The sequence below is a fragment of the Rhinatrema bivittatum genome, unplaced genomic scaffold (assembly GCF_901001135.1).
Source record: "Rhinatrema bivittatum unplaced genomic scaffold, aRhiBiv1.1, whole genome shotgun sequence".
Taxonomy (NCBI): Eukaryota; Metazoa; Chordata; class Amphibia; order Gymnophiona; family Rhinatrematidae; genus Rhinatrema; species Rhinatrema bivittatum.
The window spans coordinates 153650-168709 of NW_021820740.1; the positions used below are offsets into that span (position 1 = coordinate 153650).

General features: G+C 47.4%; 1 protein-coding gene across 1 annotated transcript in view; it reads left to right on the plus strand.

Moving 5' to 3' along the window:
* Positions 1-279: 279 nt before the first annotated feature.
* The window catches only part of LOC115082059 (glyoxalase domain-containing protein 5-like), a 29195-nt gene continuing 14414 nt past the window's right edge, over positions 280-15060 (plus strand). Inside the window, exons 1-2 of the mRNA XM_029586322.1 lie at positions 280-454; positions 12582-12746. Of these exons, the coding sequence (XP_029442182.1) occupies positions 389-454; positions 12582-12746 (231 nt within the window). The 5' untranslated portion in view covers positions 280-388. The remainder of the gene's footprint in view (positions 455-12581; positions 12747-15060) is intronic.

Consider the following 15060-nt stretch of genomic DNA (forward strand, 5'->3'; position numbering starts at 1 on the left):
CTCCGCGGAATTGATGCACGTGACCCCCTACGTTGTATATTTATTTATTTATTTATAAATTTTTATATACCGCCGCTCATCAAAGATATCACGTCGGTGTATATGAGATTCCAACCTCAATCTGTTTCCTGCACTACAACTGATCCTGCAGCTTCTTCTAACTGGGGAGTCCTTGCAAACGCAGGAGACATTGGTCCTAGTTTGGAGCGCACCAGCAGTTTATGGAGGCGCCTCTATACCAGGCATTATGGTCACCGGTGTAGCACTCTGGGACGTACTTTGTCTCCTCTCCGCCTCCTCTGCCATCAGGAAGTATTTAAAACAAAACAAAAAAAGAAAAGTTGCAAACGGAAAATCTTTTTGGCAGCAAGTGCTCAGTGCAGGGGAAATGCTGGCTGCCAGGAACCTGCTGTGTCGTGGGCTGCGGCTGCAAGGGTTGAGCCGGAGAAGCAAGGTGAGAGCCTCCAGGCACAGGTTTATTGCTAGGGAGAGGGAAAAGGAGAGGCTGGCTTACCAAACGTGGTGGAAAATGGTCAGTTGCGGGCTAGAGCTCTCTTTATCCGATTTTCGTTATCTTACTTCTGGGATAGACAGAAGGATTTGTTTACAGATTAACTACATTATCTGTATAATCAAACTCTTGGGAATCAGGAAGGAGAAAGCTTAAAGTATCCACTGGGTAGGTTCGCGATGATGTTCTTCCTCATGCGGTAGTTCTCAAAACGTGGACTCAGGATCACTGGTGCGTCCTCCATGGCTTATGTGGTGTTTCTTCACTTAAGGTTGTGCCAGTCCCATTCCAGAAGCGCCACCTGTCGGCCAGAAAGGAGTAGCTGGGAGCAATTTACCGTGAATCAGAATGGTAGTTCTGTGCCCCTGATCAAAGTATGAACAGCCCATCTAATTGTAAGAGTGGCACTTATGAGGGGAGGGGATGTGTGAGTGAAGCTGGGAGAGGAGAAAAAGGAAGAATAGAGATTGGGACAAGGACAAGGTGGAAGGAAAAATGAAATTCCAAAGCAATGAAGAAAGGTGAGGACCCAGCATTTTCTATCTAGTGCACCTAAAGAGGGCTGGATTTAGGCTTAGGCAGCATAGACATGTACCTAGAATGCCACATTTTGAAGATGTGCAAAAAAATGCCCCGTCCTGCTCTCCAGTTTCTGAGGGGAACTCCTTCTGCACCCCCAATCTCTGCAATAATAAATCAGGCCTTGCTCCGTGAAGGTTCTAATGTTTCTTACCTGTATGTAGGTGCCCACAGCATATATGCTAGCATAATCATGAAGAGACTCAAGATAGTGCCAGTATGGCACGTCTGTGGCAGCCTTCAACACCTGAAAATTTAGGAATACTGGTGCCTACCTGACAATTTTTGTCATCATCAGAATATACAGAGAAATCTTCCACTCTCACACATCTCCAAGTGAGCACAACCCCAAAATTTCCAAATGAAGCAGGGTGTGCTGTCTGAGTAATGGAAAAATGAAAGGGGGCTAGGATGTCTAGTTAGGAAAAAAAAAAAACCCGTTATGGAGCCACTATCCTAGTGGATAGAAAGTACACTGCTCCTTGGGATAAAGGTGAAACGTCCCACACAAAGAGGTTTTTATGCCAGTGTGGGGATAATTGGAGCAAAAGGATTACTTCTTAGCTATTTTAAGCACTGTGGGTTCCCTGTTCCTTTTTCTCTCCCATGATTACTCCTGGGAGAACTATCCAAAAAAATTAAAAATTCTGCACCAAAAAATTAAAAATTCTGCACACACATTTTCTATATTTTGCAAAATTATTTGTCAAAATAACAGTTTTGCAAATTATCATTCTGCATTTCAGTGCAATCCAGTATTTTCATTTAAATAATTGTTTTCTGTACTAAGAGTCTTTACATTTTTCTCACTTAGCAAGAGCCTGTAGTGCCCTAGGCAGACCAATGTAACACCACTCCGGCCCAACACACCCTGAATTGAAAGTGCCCCTCTTTCAGTTGTAGATATATATGGAATCATGTTAAGAACATAAGAAAATGCAATACTGGGTCAGACCAAGGGTCCATCAAGCCCAGCATCCTGTTTCCAACAGTGGCCAATCCAGGCCATAAGAACCTGGCAAGTACCCAAAAACTGAGTCTATTCCATGTAACCATTGCTAATGGCAGTGGCTATTCTCTAAGTGAACTTAATAGCAGGTAATGGACTTCTCCTCCAAGAACTTATCCAATCCTTTTTTAAACACAGCTATACTGTGTTTAAAAAAGTTCCTGGACATGCCCAGATTATTCCAGATCAGTGTGTTTATACCTCCCTACCAGCAGATGGAGGCAGAGAACAAAACCTTGGGGCACTGCTACATAACTAAGAGTGCCACCTGCAGTCCCTCAGTATTTCTGTCTCCAGCATACGGTAGAGGTGCAAACCTGCAGTCCTGACAGACCTGGAAGTTTGTGAAGTGGTGCAGCTCCCCGAGGTGCCAGGTTCCAATTGGCGGGCCATCCCTTGGGTCGAGCCGGGCGAATTGGGGGGGTTGGATACCCCTGGCTGTTTCAGCCCACTGTTTCTGGAGCCCCTGATAGCCAGGGGACTGGTTCACTCTCCTGCCTGCCGATGGAGTCACCAGGGAAGTATCCCCGCTGGGGATTTTTTTCTTCTTTCTCTTTGTGGGTAAAGATTAAAAAAAAAAAAAAAAAAAAAATTCTGCATTTGCTTCTGCGGAAAGTTTCCAGTCTGGGGTAATCGGCCTGAGGGGCTGTACCCGGGCGGCTGTCCTCTGGAGCTGTTGGGGCCGGTAAGGGAGTGGGAGCAGTGTGGGCAGGTGCAGGAGCCTTCTCCCGACGGGAGAATCGCGATTTCAGCACGCCACATTTTTTTCTGTAGACCGGCGTTTCGTGCGCTCTGCCTTTCTCCTGCACTCTGACGGTTGCTCCGCAGCAGCGCTTCCGGGCGGCTCGGCTATCACGTGTGAGGCCACTTCTCGCAACAGCGCGTCTGTTTAACAGGAGATTGAATTTTCTGCCAGGATGGCAGAAAAACTGCGGGCAGCAGCCTGCAAGGCCTGTGGGACCTGCCCGAGTCCCCTATCCTTGTGCACAGGTTGTGCCTCGGTGGGGGAGGGGCTTTCCTCCAAGGGGCCCAAGCTCAGGAGAGCCTCCCTATCGGGAGGGGGGTGGGGTGGTCCACAGCAGTGGTCAAGTGGGGGTGTTCCCGCCTGCTGCTCCCCCGGGAGATCACGGTAACGCTGAAGCCCCTCCTCCTCCTTCCGCTGCGGTGCAGGGACGCGGAGAGGACCGGGAGGAGTCTCCATTCAGTAGCCCTGAGCAGGTCTTGGGGGGGGGGGCGGGTTCGAGAGGCTTTTCCCCGGAGTTTATTTTACTGATGCACGATGCCTTCCTGACTCGGAAGGCAGGTGCGCAGAGAACCAGGGAGAGGTCCTCTGGGTCATCCAAGAGACCACGCTCAGGGTCTGCGGGCTCTCAGGGTCTGCGGGCTCTCAGGGTCATACAGCTAAGCATTGTGGATCACGGGTCTCTCGTCTGGACCCTGTCCCCAGGGACCTGGATGACTCTGATGAGCCGCAGGAGGACCCGGAGGTAGATCCGGATGTTGGTCTGAGTCCTGGCCCTGATGCCATCAAGGATGACCCGGATTCTGTGGATGCTTCCGGGGCAGATGGTGATGACCCTCGTGAAGTTCGCCTATTTAAAAGGGAGGAGTTGCGTCCTCTCATTCCCCAGGTGTTAGGCGAGCTGGAGGTCAAGATAGTGGAATTACTGGGCTTCCCGGAGTGGTCTTGGGATCCTACGATGGGCAGGGACCTCCACCGCCTTGATGTTTGTAGCGTCTTGTTGCGTTATCTGAAGGTCACTAATTCTTTCCGACGGTCAGTCCACATTTTTGTCTTGTTCGGTGGAGCAAAGAAAGGGGAAAGGGCGTCGAAGGCTACTGTGGCCCGCTGGTTAAGAGACACAATTTCTTCGGCCTATATTTGCAGGGGCCCTTCTGTCCCGACTGGCCTTAAAGCGCATTCCACGCGGGTGCAAGCGACCTCTTGGGCGGAATGTCAGTTGCTTTCTCCTCAGATTTGTACGGCAGCCGTCTGGTCCTCGCTCCATACTTTTACCAGGCATTATCGCCTGGATGTGCGCTCTCCGGATTCGGCTAATTTCGGGGGAAAGCGTCCTTAGAGCAGGTCTTTCGGGTTCCCGCCCAGTGTAGGGAAGCTTTGGTACATCTCGCTGGTCTGGAATGATCTGGGTATGTCCAGGAAAGGAAAATTGGTTCTTACCTGCTAATTTTCATTCCTATAATACTGCAGATCATTCCAGAGGCTCACCCCGGTATGGCTGCTGAAAGACTGACTCCTGATTGGGTTTCTAATGCATTCTGTAAAAAAAAAAAAAGGTTGCTATTAAGAATTTTTAATCTGATTGAGTTCCACAGTTGGCTGTGGCATTGACACGGTTCAGTTTGGGGTATTCCAACCCTAGTTTCTAGTTTGCCCTGTTATTAGGGGGTGATATTGCTCTTGTCTTGGGTACAGGTTAATACTGAGGGGCTGCAGGTAACACTCTGTTATGTAGCAGTGCCCCAAGGTTTTGTTCTCTGCCTCCATCTGCTGGTAGGGAGGTATAAGCCCACTGGTCTAGAATGATCTGTGGTATTACAGGAACGAAAATTAGCAGGTATAAACCAATTTTCCTTTCTCTTTCTTAAGTAGACCCTTAGGCCGAGGCAGAGTTGGCACAACCTGCAGGGAGGAGCCCTGCAGGTCCCCGCTGTCGGCAGGCAGAGCTAGCAGGAGCAGAGGCCCAACTGGAGCTTCACTAGTATCAGCCTCGTTTCCCCTTAGGATGAGCTCCTCTGGTGCCGGGACGGGCTGAACTTAGGTGTGAGCCTCTGTGGAGGTGAAGATTCTAGACTTGGTAGTGGAGGCAGGGAAGCGCCGTTGGGTCAGGCATCAATCTGGACAGGTGACAGGCAGGAGAGTCTGGACGAGACTGAGGTGGGAGGCAGGCAGAATTCAGTCGAAGACTAAGTACAGGCAGTGGTCAGTGGCAGGCGGCAGTCAGACAGCGTCGGTTTCAGTCCAAGGTCAAGCCAGAAGATCAGTCCAAAGAAGATGATAGAGGAAGAAGATGAGGGACCACAGGATCACGAGAGGAAGACCGACCACAGATAGGGAGATCCAGAGGCAAACCAGACTGCAGGAGTCAAGGACAGAAGACACGGACTCAGAAACACCACATCGGAGACAGGAACTAGGAAGCAGGATCAGGAACTCTGGCAAAGCACTTCTCCGGAAGGAGTCGATCTATTGCTGAGGCACTGGAGAGGCGTCTGGAGCAGCTTTATATATGAGCCAGCCAGTGATGTCGTCAGAGGGCGCCGCTGGGCTGTTCCCACCACTGGTCCTTTAAAAATGAGGGAATCAGCCACGCGCGCACCTGGGGAAACAGAGGAGGGTTCCTGGAAGGCGGTCCAGGGGCCGATGTTCCAGCAGCATCCTGCCACACCAGAGAAAGGCTGGGCGGAGCAGTGCGATGCAGCTTCCTGCCATGCTTAGAGGAGGATGCCATGCGTGGGCCGCCAGAAGCAGCAAGAGAGACGCGGTGTTGGGAGGCCGCTTGGCCAGGCCTGGCAAGCAGGTAAGGGTGGCAGGCCATGGGATGGGCCCGTGGTCCACCGAATGCAGCTCTCTCTCTCTCTCTCTCCCATGTGACAGCTTTCATACTGCCTTCCGAGGTCCTTCCTGCCCGTCCCAGGTATGGTCTTTGGGCAGGCTCATGGAGCTTGACTGTTCTGCCTCCTGCGGGCCTGCTGTCTTCCACGTGCTTCTGGGAATCATCCTCTTCCGGAGAAAAATGTTAATTATTGCCGCAGTCCTGCCTGCGATAACGTTCAGAGCGGCGGTGTGGCCTGGATTCTGCAAGTGAAGGGGGAAAATCTGCTGGATAGGGGAATTCTGCGCAAATTCTGCAGTAGTGCCGAATTCCCCCGGCACTACATGATGCAGATTCCAGTGTAGAACAGGGGTAGGCAATTTCAGTCCTCGAAAGCCACCAACCCGTTGAGTTTTCAGGATATCCCTGCATGAGACACATTTGCATAACAATTGAGGCAGTATGCATGCAACTCTCTCTCATTAGGAATATCCTGAAAACCTGACTGATTGTGGCCCTCAATGACTGGAACTGCCTGTCCCTGCTGTATCGGGTGTTGCATAACCTTTGCCTCCCCTATTACGGTAGCAACCAGAAATCTGATAAAAGCATGCAATATACCATTTTAATTAGCATTCATAATGGAATTAAACAACATATAATTAATAGTTGGTGTGCCCAACCTTAGCTTGCAAAACATTTTAAAATGCGTGGGGTAACAGCTTTTTATGTGCTTCTTAGAATTTTTAATAATTTTTTTTGGCTTTCTTGAGACAACTTTAGCGGTCGACCGTCACCAGATTCCGTAAAACACGTGTCGTCAGTTTTGACCCATATCCTCTGAACCCAGTTTCCGCTTTGACCTAATTTTTTGGCAATCCACGCTTTTGTAATAAAGCTTGCTCCAGTATTATGCACCTCACAAAATGCAAAATACTTAATACGGTCAATCTGACTCTCTTTTTCACTATTGTATGTTCCGATAATAAAAAATAAATGTAAGTAATGTACTGTTAAATTCCACATTGAATGGCCTAATAAAATGGTTCAAAAATTATATTCATGGGATAATCCAGTGGGGCACTGGGAGGGGGGGGGGATGCAAAGGTTATGCACCACCCGGTAGAACGTGTTTTGATTTTCACACATCGTGCAAAGCCTGATGGACAGCAGCTTTATGCTTTTGCTTAATTTTTTTCTTTCCATGCATGTTTCCACATATAAGTAATTTTGATCATTATGGATTGTTCTTTGTATGGCTTGCTATGTTTTCTGTATTTCTTGCTTGGAGAATCCTTGGTGGATAGAGCTGAAAGGCACAGGTAGGAACTGTAGAAATTCAAATTTAAGACAGATTTGTTCTCTGCCAGTAATCAGAATTAAAGCTCCCATTTATATTTATCTCCTATCTTTAGCTAGCTTTATTTGTCATATTTTATTTTTTCTGGGTTTTTTTTTTTTTTTTTTGAGGGCCTGGGATGCTGTGGAGGCAGTGATCACATCTCCTGCAAGGGAGTGAATTCCAACTGCTGTGCAACAGTGACACCTACTGGTTGTTACTGAGATGATGGAGTTACATAGGAATTAGGGTTAAAAACTGGGGGGAAGTGAATCCCAGATTGCGTGAATGAAAGATCATAGAACTGTACCCATAGTTGGGGCTGATTTCCGATTGAACTGGAAGCCCAGATGAGTAGAAGAAAGCTGCCAAGGTTCAGCAGAAAATGAAAACTGTAGGTAGGTCACCGGTATTCCTGCCCCCTGCTGTCGGCAACCTTTTATGTGTGGTGCTGCTGTTAAGCCTGAGGAGGAGATGAGTAACTTTGGCCACTTCTCTTTCAAATTTCATTCTTGACTCCCACAGTCCTGTAGTATTTGGCAACCTCTGCTTCTAACCTTTTTCTGTGACCAAGAATGTAGGAGGAGGGATGTGGGCATGCCGCTGTGGTAATCACCTCGTAACATTTTTCCTCTATCTGCTTCTATACTGTACTTTTTCTTTTAGCATTCTTGTACAAAGTATTGCAAGAATATCTTATGGGGAGATCTCTCTTGTCTGGGAACTCCTTTTGCAAGCAAAATAACCAGAGAGAGATGATGCTTTGCACTGGCCATGCCCCACACCTGTATACTCTTACTGGGAGTTTAGCTTTTGTACTTAATCACACACACAGTTGTTTTGTTGCGATCATCTGTATTCAGTTTTTCTGTTCTTTTCCTGATAAAAAAAAAAAAAAATAGGAGACATTGAAACTTTCCTTGTACGTACCCGGATCAGTCCAGACTCCTGGGTTTTGCCTCCCTTCCAGCAGATAGAGACAGAAAAAATTTCACAGGTACCGCCTTTTAACCAGGTGTGCCACCTGCTATTCAGTATTTCTCTGTATCCAGCAGATGGAAGTGGTACAAAACGAGTGGTTCTGTACCCGAGCCTACCAATAAATAAATAAATATACAGACAGAGACAGGAGAAAAGGGTCTCCCAGGGGCTTGAGACCATGCCCCTCGTGGTTGTAGGCATGGATCAAGCAGGGACTGGGGACCCCAATATTTTTCTCTTTTCTGCACTGGGAGACCAGCTCCCTCCCTCTTTTCAGTCTGCAGCTTCTGCCAAGTCTCAGGGAAGTATCCTTTTACTTTCTGTCCCTAGTTTAGTTGACTGGCTCCTCTAGACTCGCTGTGGGGAGTGGAGCAAGAGTTGCGTTGGGGGGGGGGGAACAGCCCGTGCAAGAGATTGTGCAAAGAGTGGCAAGATTCAAGTCTTAGTAGTTTTCCCCCCACCACCACGTTTCTCTTGGCGCTTGTGGCGGGGCTCACTGCTACTAAATTATGTTTCGTGGAAACTGGTGCTCGGTGAGCGGCTCTCAAGCTGTGCTGCGGTGGGACTCTGCTCCAGTTGCCTTCCCAGAGTGGAGGTATAGAAACATAGAAACATAGAAATGACGGCAGAAGAAGACCAAATGGCCCATCTAGTCTGCCCAGCAAGCTTCACACATATTTTCTCTCATACTTATCTGTTTCTCTTAGCTCTTGGTTCTATTTCCCTTCCACCCCCACCTTTAATGTAGAGAGCAGTGATGGAGCTGCATCCAAGTGAAATATCTAGCTTGATTCGTTAGGGGTAGTAGCTGCCGCAATAAGCAAGCTGCACCCATGCTTATTTGTTTTACCCAGACTATGTTATTAGCCCTTATTGGTTGTTTTTCTTCTCCCCTGCTGTTGAAGCAGGGAGCTATGCTGGATATGCGTGAAGTATCAGTCTTCTCCCATGCTGTTGAAGCAGAGAGCCATGCTGGATGTGCATCGAAAGTGAAGTATCAGGCACATTTGGTTTGGGGTAGTAACCGCCGTAACAAGCCAGCTACTCCCCGCTTTGTGAGTGCGAACCCTCTTTTCTTCTCCCCTACCGATGAAGCAGAGAGCTCTGCTGGATGTGTGAAGTATCAGTTTTTCTTCTCCCCTGCCGTTGAATCAGAGAACTTTGCTGTATATGCATTGAAAGTGAAGTATCAGGCTTATTTGATTTGGGGTAGTAACCGCCGTAACAAGCCAGCTACTCCCCTCTTTGTGAGTGTGAATCCTTTTTTCCACATTTCCTCTTGCTGTTGAAGCTTAGAGCGATGTTGGAGTCACCGTAAGCCTGTGTATGTTTATTTAATAAGGGTATTGACTCCAGGTACCTTCCAATGTTGCCGTGGCAGTGCAGCATGGGCAGATGCCGGTTGTGAGGGAGCCTCAAGCTGATCTGTTCCCCCTCCGTGCGGGAATGGCGGCCATTTTAGGTGCCTTCCTGCTGACTTAAGCCCCGATAGGGCCCAGCGGGCCTCAGGGGAGCTTTCTGACAACGATCAGGATCCCTTAGCAGGGGATGTAGTGGATCCCTCCGGATTTTCTCTGGAGTTTGTCCTCTTAATGCATCAGGCCTTTTTGGCCAGCAGTACTCAAAAGAGAAGGGCTCCAGGGCACAGGGTGCTTACAGGCCCACCTGTGAAGCTACCCAGGAAGCTGGAGGCCTCCACTGCTATTCGTATCTGCAAAGTTCAATCTCCCGTGTCACAGGAGGTACCTCCGGAGGTATCCTCAGAGGGCTCGGTCCCTGAGGATGGCCGTGGTGAGGTTCCCCCTCTTCCTCCAGGAGGTCCCGACGCAGGAGATGACGGTGGCCCAGGAGCTCCCCTGGAAGGGGATGACCTTAAGGTGGTTCGCTTGTTTCAACGCAATGAGTTGGCTCCTTTGATACCCCATGTTTTGGCGGAGCTGGGCATTGCAGCCACGGTAACAGCACCGAGCCCGGACTCGGTGGATGCTGTCATGGTGGGTGTACGAGATTCAGCTACAACCTTTCCCTTTATGAGATGATGAAGCAGCTGATGGTCCGGGAGTGGGATACTCCGGAGACGGGCCTTAAGGTCGGCAAGGCGATGGACAGGCTGTATCCATTCCCGGAAGATATGTTAGAGCTGTTGAAGGTCCCGAAAGTGGATGTGTCTGTCTCAGCGGTCATGAAGAGGACTACTTTCTGGTTGCTAGAGCGGTGGCTTTGAAATATCTTCAGGATTGTAAACTGGAGGTGCACCTCAAAAGGATTTTTGAGGTTTCGGCTCTCATAAGGGCAGCAGTCTGCAGCAGTTATATGCTGCAGGTGAGTTTACGATGGGTACAACAATTACAGAGTGCCAAGGACCTCTTGCCTCCTGAAGCGCAGCAGGCAGAACATTTAGAAGCTGCTGTGGCTTATGAAGCTGACGCCTTGAATGACTGCATTTCATCCAGGACCATAGTCTCTGCGGTCTCAGCTAGGAGACTTTTGTAGCTCCAAAATTGGGCCATGGATGTTTCTTTGAAGGCCCAGCTCAGGGTGCTTCCCTTTAAGGAAAGGTTCCTCTCTGGAGAGGACCTGGAACAGCTGATGAAACAACTGGGGGATAATAAAGTGCACAGGCTCCCAGAGAACAAGCCGTGTAGTCAGAAAGGTTTCCCGGCTCGCTCTCATTTCCGTGGCCAGCAGCACTTCCATCAGAGCAAAGCTCCGGGTGCAGGTCAGCGACAGGCCTCAGGGAGGTCACAGCCTTACACCCAATCCTTTCATGGACGCAGACCCAACTGGGAAGACCCCATCCAAGGAACCAGCAGCGTTAAGTCCTCACAATGAGATGCCAAGGCCCACTCCTCGGTTCCGCTTATCGGGGGCCGGTTGACTTTTTTTTTTTTTTTTTTTTTTTTACCAGGAGTGAGCAATGATCACATCGGATCAGTGGGTTCTAAGCATGTTAGAGCACGGTTACATGTTAGTTTGCTTGTCTGCTCAGAAACCTGTTCCTGGTGTTTCCCTGCAGCTCCCCTGTAAAGAAGCATGTTGTCTACAAGACCATTCAGAGACTCCAAGAGCTAGTGGCTATTGTTCCTGTTCCCCGCGAAGAGCAAGGCCAGGGGAGGTATTCTATTTACTTTGTGGTACCAAAGGAGGGAATGTTCCATCCAATCCTGGACTTGAAAAAGGGCAATCTGGCCCTAAAGGTGCCCCGTTTTCAGATGGAGACTCTTCGATCCGTGGCAGTGAGAAAGGGGAGAGTTCCTGGCATCTCTGGATCTCATGGAGGCCTACTTGCATATCGGGATACGCAGGGACCATCAGAGATTTCTCAGGTTTATGATCTTCGGTCAACATTTTCAGTTTTGCACCCTACCGTTCGGCCTGGCCACGTTACCACGAACCTTCACCAAGGTGAGTCGTGGTGGCAGCGGCTCTATGGAGAGAAGGGATCTTGGTCCATCCCTACTTGGACAACTGGCCAATCCGGGCGAAATTGGAGGAGTTGTGCTCTCAGGCAGTGGAGGCAGTATTACTCCGCCTGCGCTCTCTGGGATGGGTTGTTAACGGAGCCAAGAGTCATCCAGGCTCCTTCCCAGGTTCTAGAGCTTCTGAGAGCTCAATTCTATACTCATTTGGGCAAGGTTTTCCTTTCGGAGGAGAGGATTCTCAAGCTGCGAGTTCGTCCAAAACCTGTTGCAAATACGAGTGCCCAGGGTCTGGGACTATTTACAGGTTCTTGGCTCCATGGCATCGACCTTGGAACAGGTCCCGTGGGCGTTCGTACACGTGAGACCCCTCCAGAGTGCGTTGCTGTCCTGTTGGAATCCGTTGTTGGGACAGTTTCATCTCCAGCTTCCCCTCCCGGACGCCACCAGGTCCAGCCTCTCGTGTCAGCTCGCTCAAGGCCACTTGGAATGAGGGGTAGACCTCGAGGTCCCTCAATGAATAATGGTGACCACCGATGCCAGTCTCTCCGGCTGGGAGCTGTAAGCCAGACACGTGGTGCAGGGTTTTTGGTCCCCGGAGGAGGCATCTTGGTCAATCAATTGTTGGGAGATGAGAGCAGTGAGGCTGGCTCTGGAGAGCTTTCTCCCATTTCTACGCAACTGAGTGATCCGGGTCTTGTCAGACAATGTAACTTCAGTGGCCTACAGATGCCTGCCTGATTTTTTGATTCCGCTCGAGAGTTTGATTTTTTTTCTGTCACACTATATAGCAGGATGATTTCATAAATGCGCTTAATTTGTACATAGTTGAGACTCATAAATTTGGTTTGACCATTTAAATTTTGGATTCTTGTTACCTCTTTAATTCTGCTTTGATGTTGTTGTTTATATTGAAGGGGACTGCAGGTGGTGCATCCTACTTACAGGGGTGCCCTTCAAGTTTTTCTCTGTCTCCATCTGCTGGAAGGGAGGCATAACCCAGCAGTCTGGGCTGATCTGTGGAACTACAGAAATGAAAATATGCAGGTAAGAACCAATTTTCCTTTCATCTTTACTTCTCTGGATGTATTTAGAAAAATGGAAGCTGAATTATGAATTTACTTATTTAATCTTAGTACCTTTTTAATCTTTTTTGCTTCTCTCTCTCTTTTTCTATTGATTTTAGCTGTTCCTTCCTGGCTCGCAGGTGTGGTCCTGGCAGGATTATAGTAAGGGGCCCTCTCCTTTTGTCATCCATCGGCTGGACCATCTTGTGCTGACTGTGAAGAACATTGAAGACACTGTGGCCTTTTACTCCAAAGTCTTGGGCATGGAAGTGGTCACGTTCAAGGTAATGCCCAAGGTGGCAAACCATTGCTTTTTTGTGTTAGTTGATCTGGATGTACAGTGGTGAAATCCCCAGCTAATTTTCCCCATCCATCACTCATTATGTTATCTTAAACAAGTCATCCATTTTCCCTGTGCTAAAGTGCAAATTGTAAGTTCTTTAGTGAAAAGCAGAGTAAGCACGTGAGTTACCACCTTCTGCATTTACTGTTAACTAATGTACATACGTTTGTACTGAAATTAATGCTATTGAAATAAGATGTTAATCCATACAAAGGATCTTTCATCAAGCTACCTGTGTTCATAGAATTATTTGTAGTGGTCCAGAGTACTATTCATACTTTGATGTGTGCACAAAACATACTATAATATCTCAGTGCTAAAATACTATAATAGCTCTCCTGCTATAATAGCTCGCGTGCTAAACTTTCAAAAGGGAAACTTTGATAAAATGAGAAAAATTGTTAGAAAAAAACTGAAAGGAGCAGCTACAAAGGTAAAAAGTGTGCAAGAGGCGTGGTCATTGTTTAAAAATACCATCCTAGAAGCACAGTCCAGATGTATTCCACACATTAAGAAAGGTGGAAGGAAAGCAAAACGATTACCAGCATGGTTAAAAGGTCAGGTGAAAAAAGCTATTTTAGCCAAAAGATCTTCATTCAAAAATTGGAAGAAGGATCCAACAGAAGAAAATAGGATAATGCATAAGCGTTGGCAAGTTAAATGTAAGACATTGATAAAACAGGCTAAGAGAGAATTTGAAAAGATGTTGGCCGTAGAGGCAAAAACTCACAGTAAAAACTTTTAAAAATATATCCGAAGCAGAAAGCCTGTGAGGGAGTCAGTTGGACCGTTAGATGATTGAGGGGTTAAAGGGGTACTTAGAGAAGATAAAGCCATTGTGGAAAGATTAAATGATTTCTTTGCTTCGGTGTTTACTGAAGAGGATGTTGGGGAAGTACCCATACTGGAGAAGGTTTTCATGGGTAATGATTCGGATGGACTGAATCAAATCACGGTGAACCTAGAAGATGTGGTAGGCCTAATTGTCAAACTGAAGAGTAGTAAATCACCTGGACCGGATGGTATACACCCCAGGGTTCTGAACGAACTCAAAAAAATGAAATTTCAGACCTATTAGTAAAAAGCTTGTAACCTATCATTAAAATCATCCGTTGTACCTGAAGACTGGAGGATAGCTAATGTAACCCCAATATTTAAAAAGGGCTCCAGGGGCGATCCGGGAAACTTCAGACCGGTTAGCCTGACTTCAGTGCCAGGAAAAATAGTGGAAAGTGTTCTAAACATCAAAATCACAGAACATATAGAAAGACATGGTTTAATGGAAAAAAGTCAGCATGGCTTTACCCAAGGCAAGTCTTGCCTCACAAATCTGCTTCACTTTTTTGAAGGAGTTAATAAAGGTGAACCAGTAGATGTAGTGTACTTGGATTTTCAGAAGGCGTTTGACAAAGTTCCTCATGAGAGGCTTCTAGGAAAAGTAAAAAGTCATGGGATCGGTGGTGATGTCCTTTCGTGGATTACAAACTGGCTAAAAGACAGGAAACAGAGAGTAGGATTAAATGGACAATTTTCTCAGTGGAAGGGAGTGGGCAGTGGAGTGCCTCAGGGATCTGTATTGGGACCCTTACTTTTCAATATATTTATAAAAGATATGGAAAGAAATACGAAGAGTGAGGTAATCAAATATGCAGATGATACAAAATTGTTCAGAGTAGTTAAATCACAAGCAGAATGTGATAAATTGCAGGAAGACCTTGTGAGACTGGACAATTGGGCATCCAAATAGCAGATGAAATTTAATGTGGATAAGTGCAAGGTGATGCATATAGGGAAAAATAACCCATGCTATCATTACACAATGTTAGGTTCCATATTAGGTGCTACCACCCAAGAAAGAGATCTAGGCATCATAGTGGATAACACATTGAAATCATCGGTTCAGTGTGCTGTGGCAATCAAAAAAGCAAACAGAATGTTGGGAATTATTAGAAAGGGAATGGTGAATAAAACGGAAAATGTCGTAATGCCTCTGTATCACTCCATGGTGAGACCGCACCTTGAATACTGTGTACAATTCTGGTTGCTGCATCTCAAAAAAGATATAACTGCGATGGAGAAGGTACAGAGAAGGGCGAACAAATTGATAAGGGGAATGGAACAGCTCCCCTACGAGGAAAGACTAAAGAGGTTAGGACTTTTCAGCTTGGAGAAGAGACGGCTGAGGGGGGTATATGATAGGTGTTTAAAATCACGAGAAGTCTAGAACGGGTAGATGTGAATCGGTTATATATTCT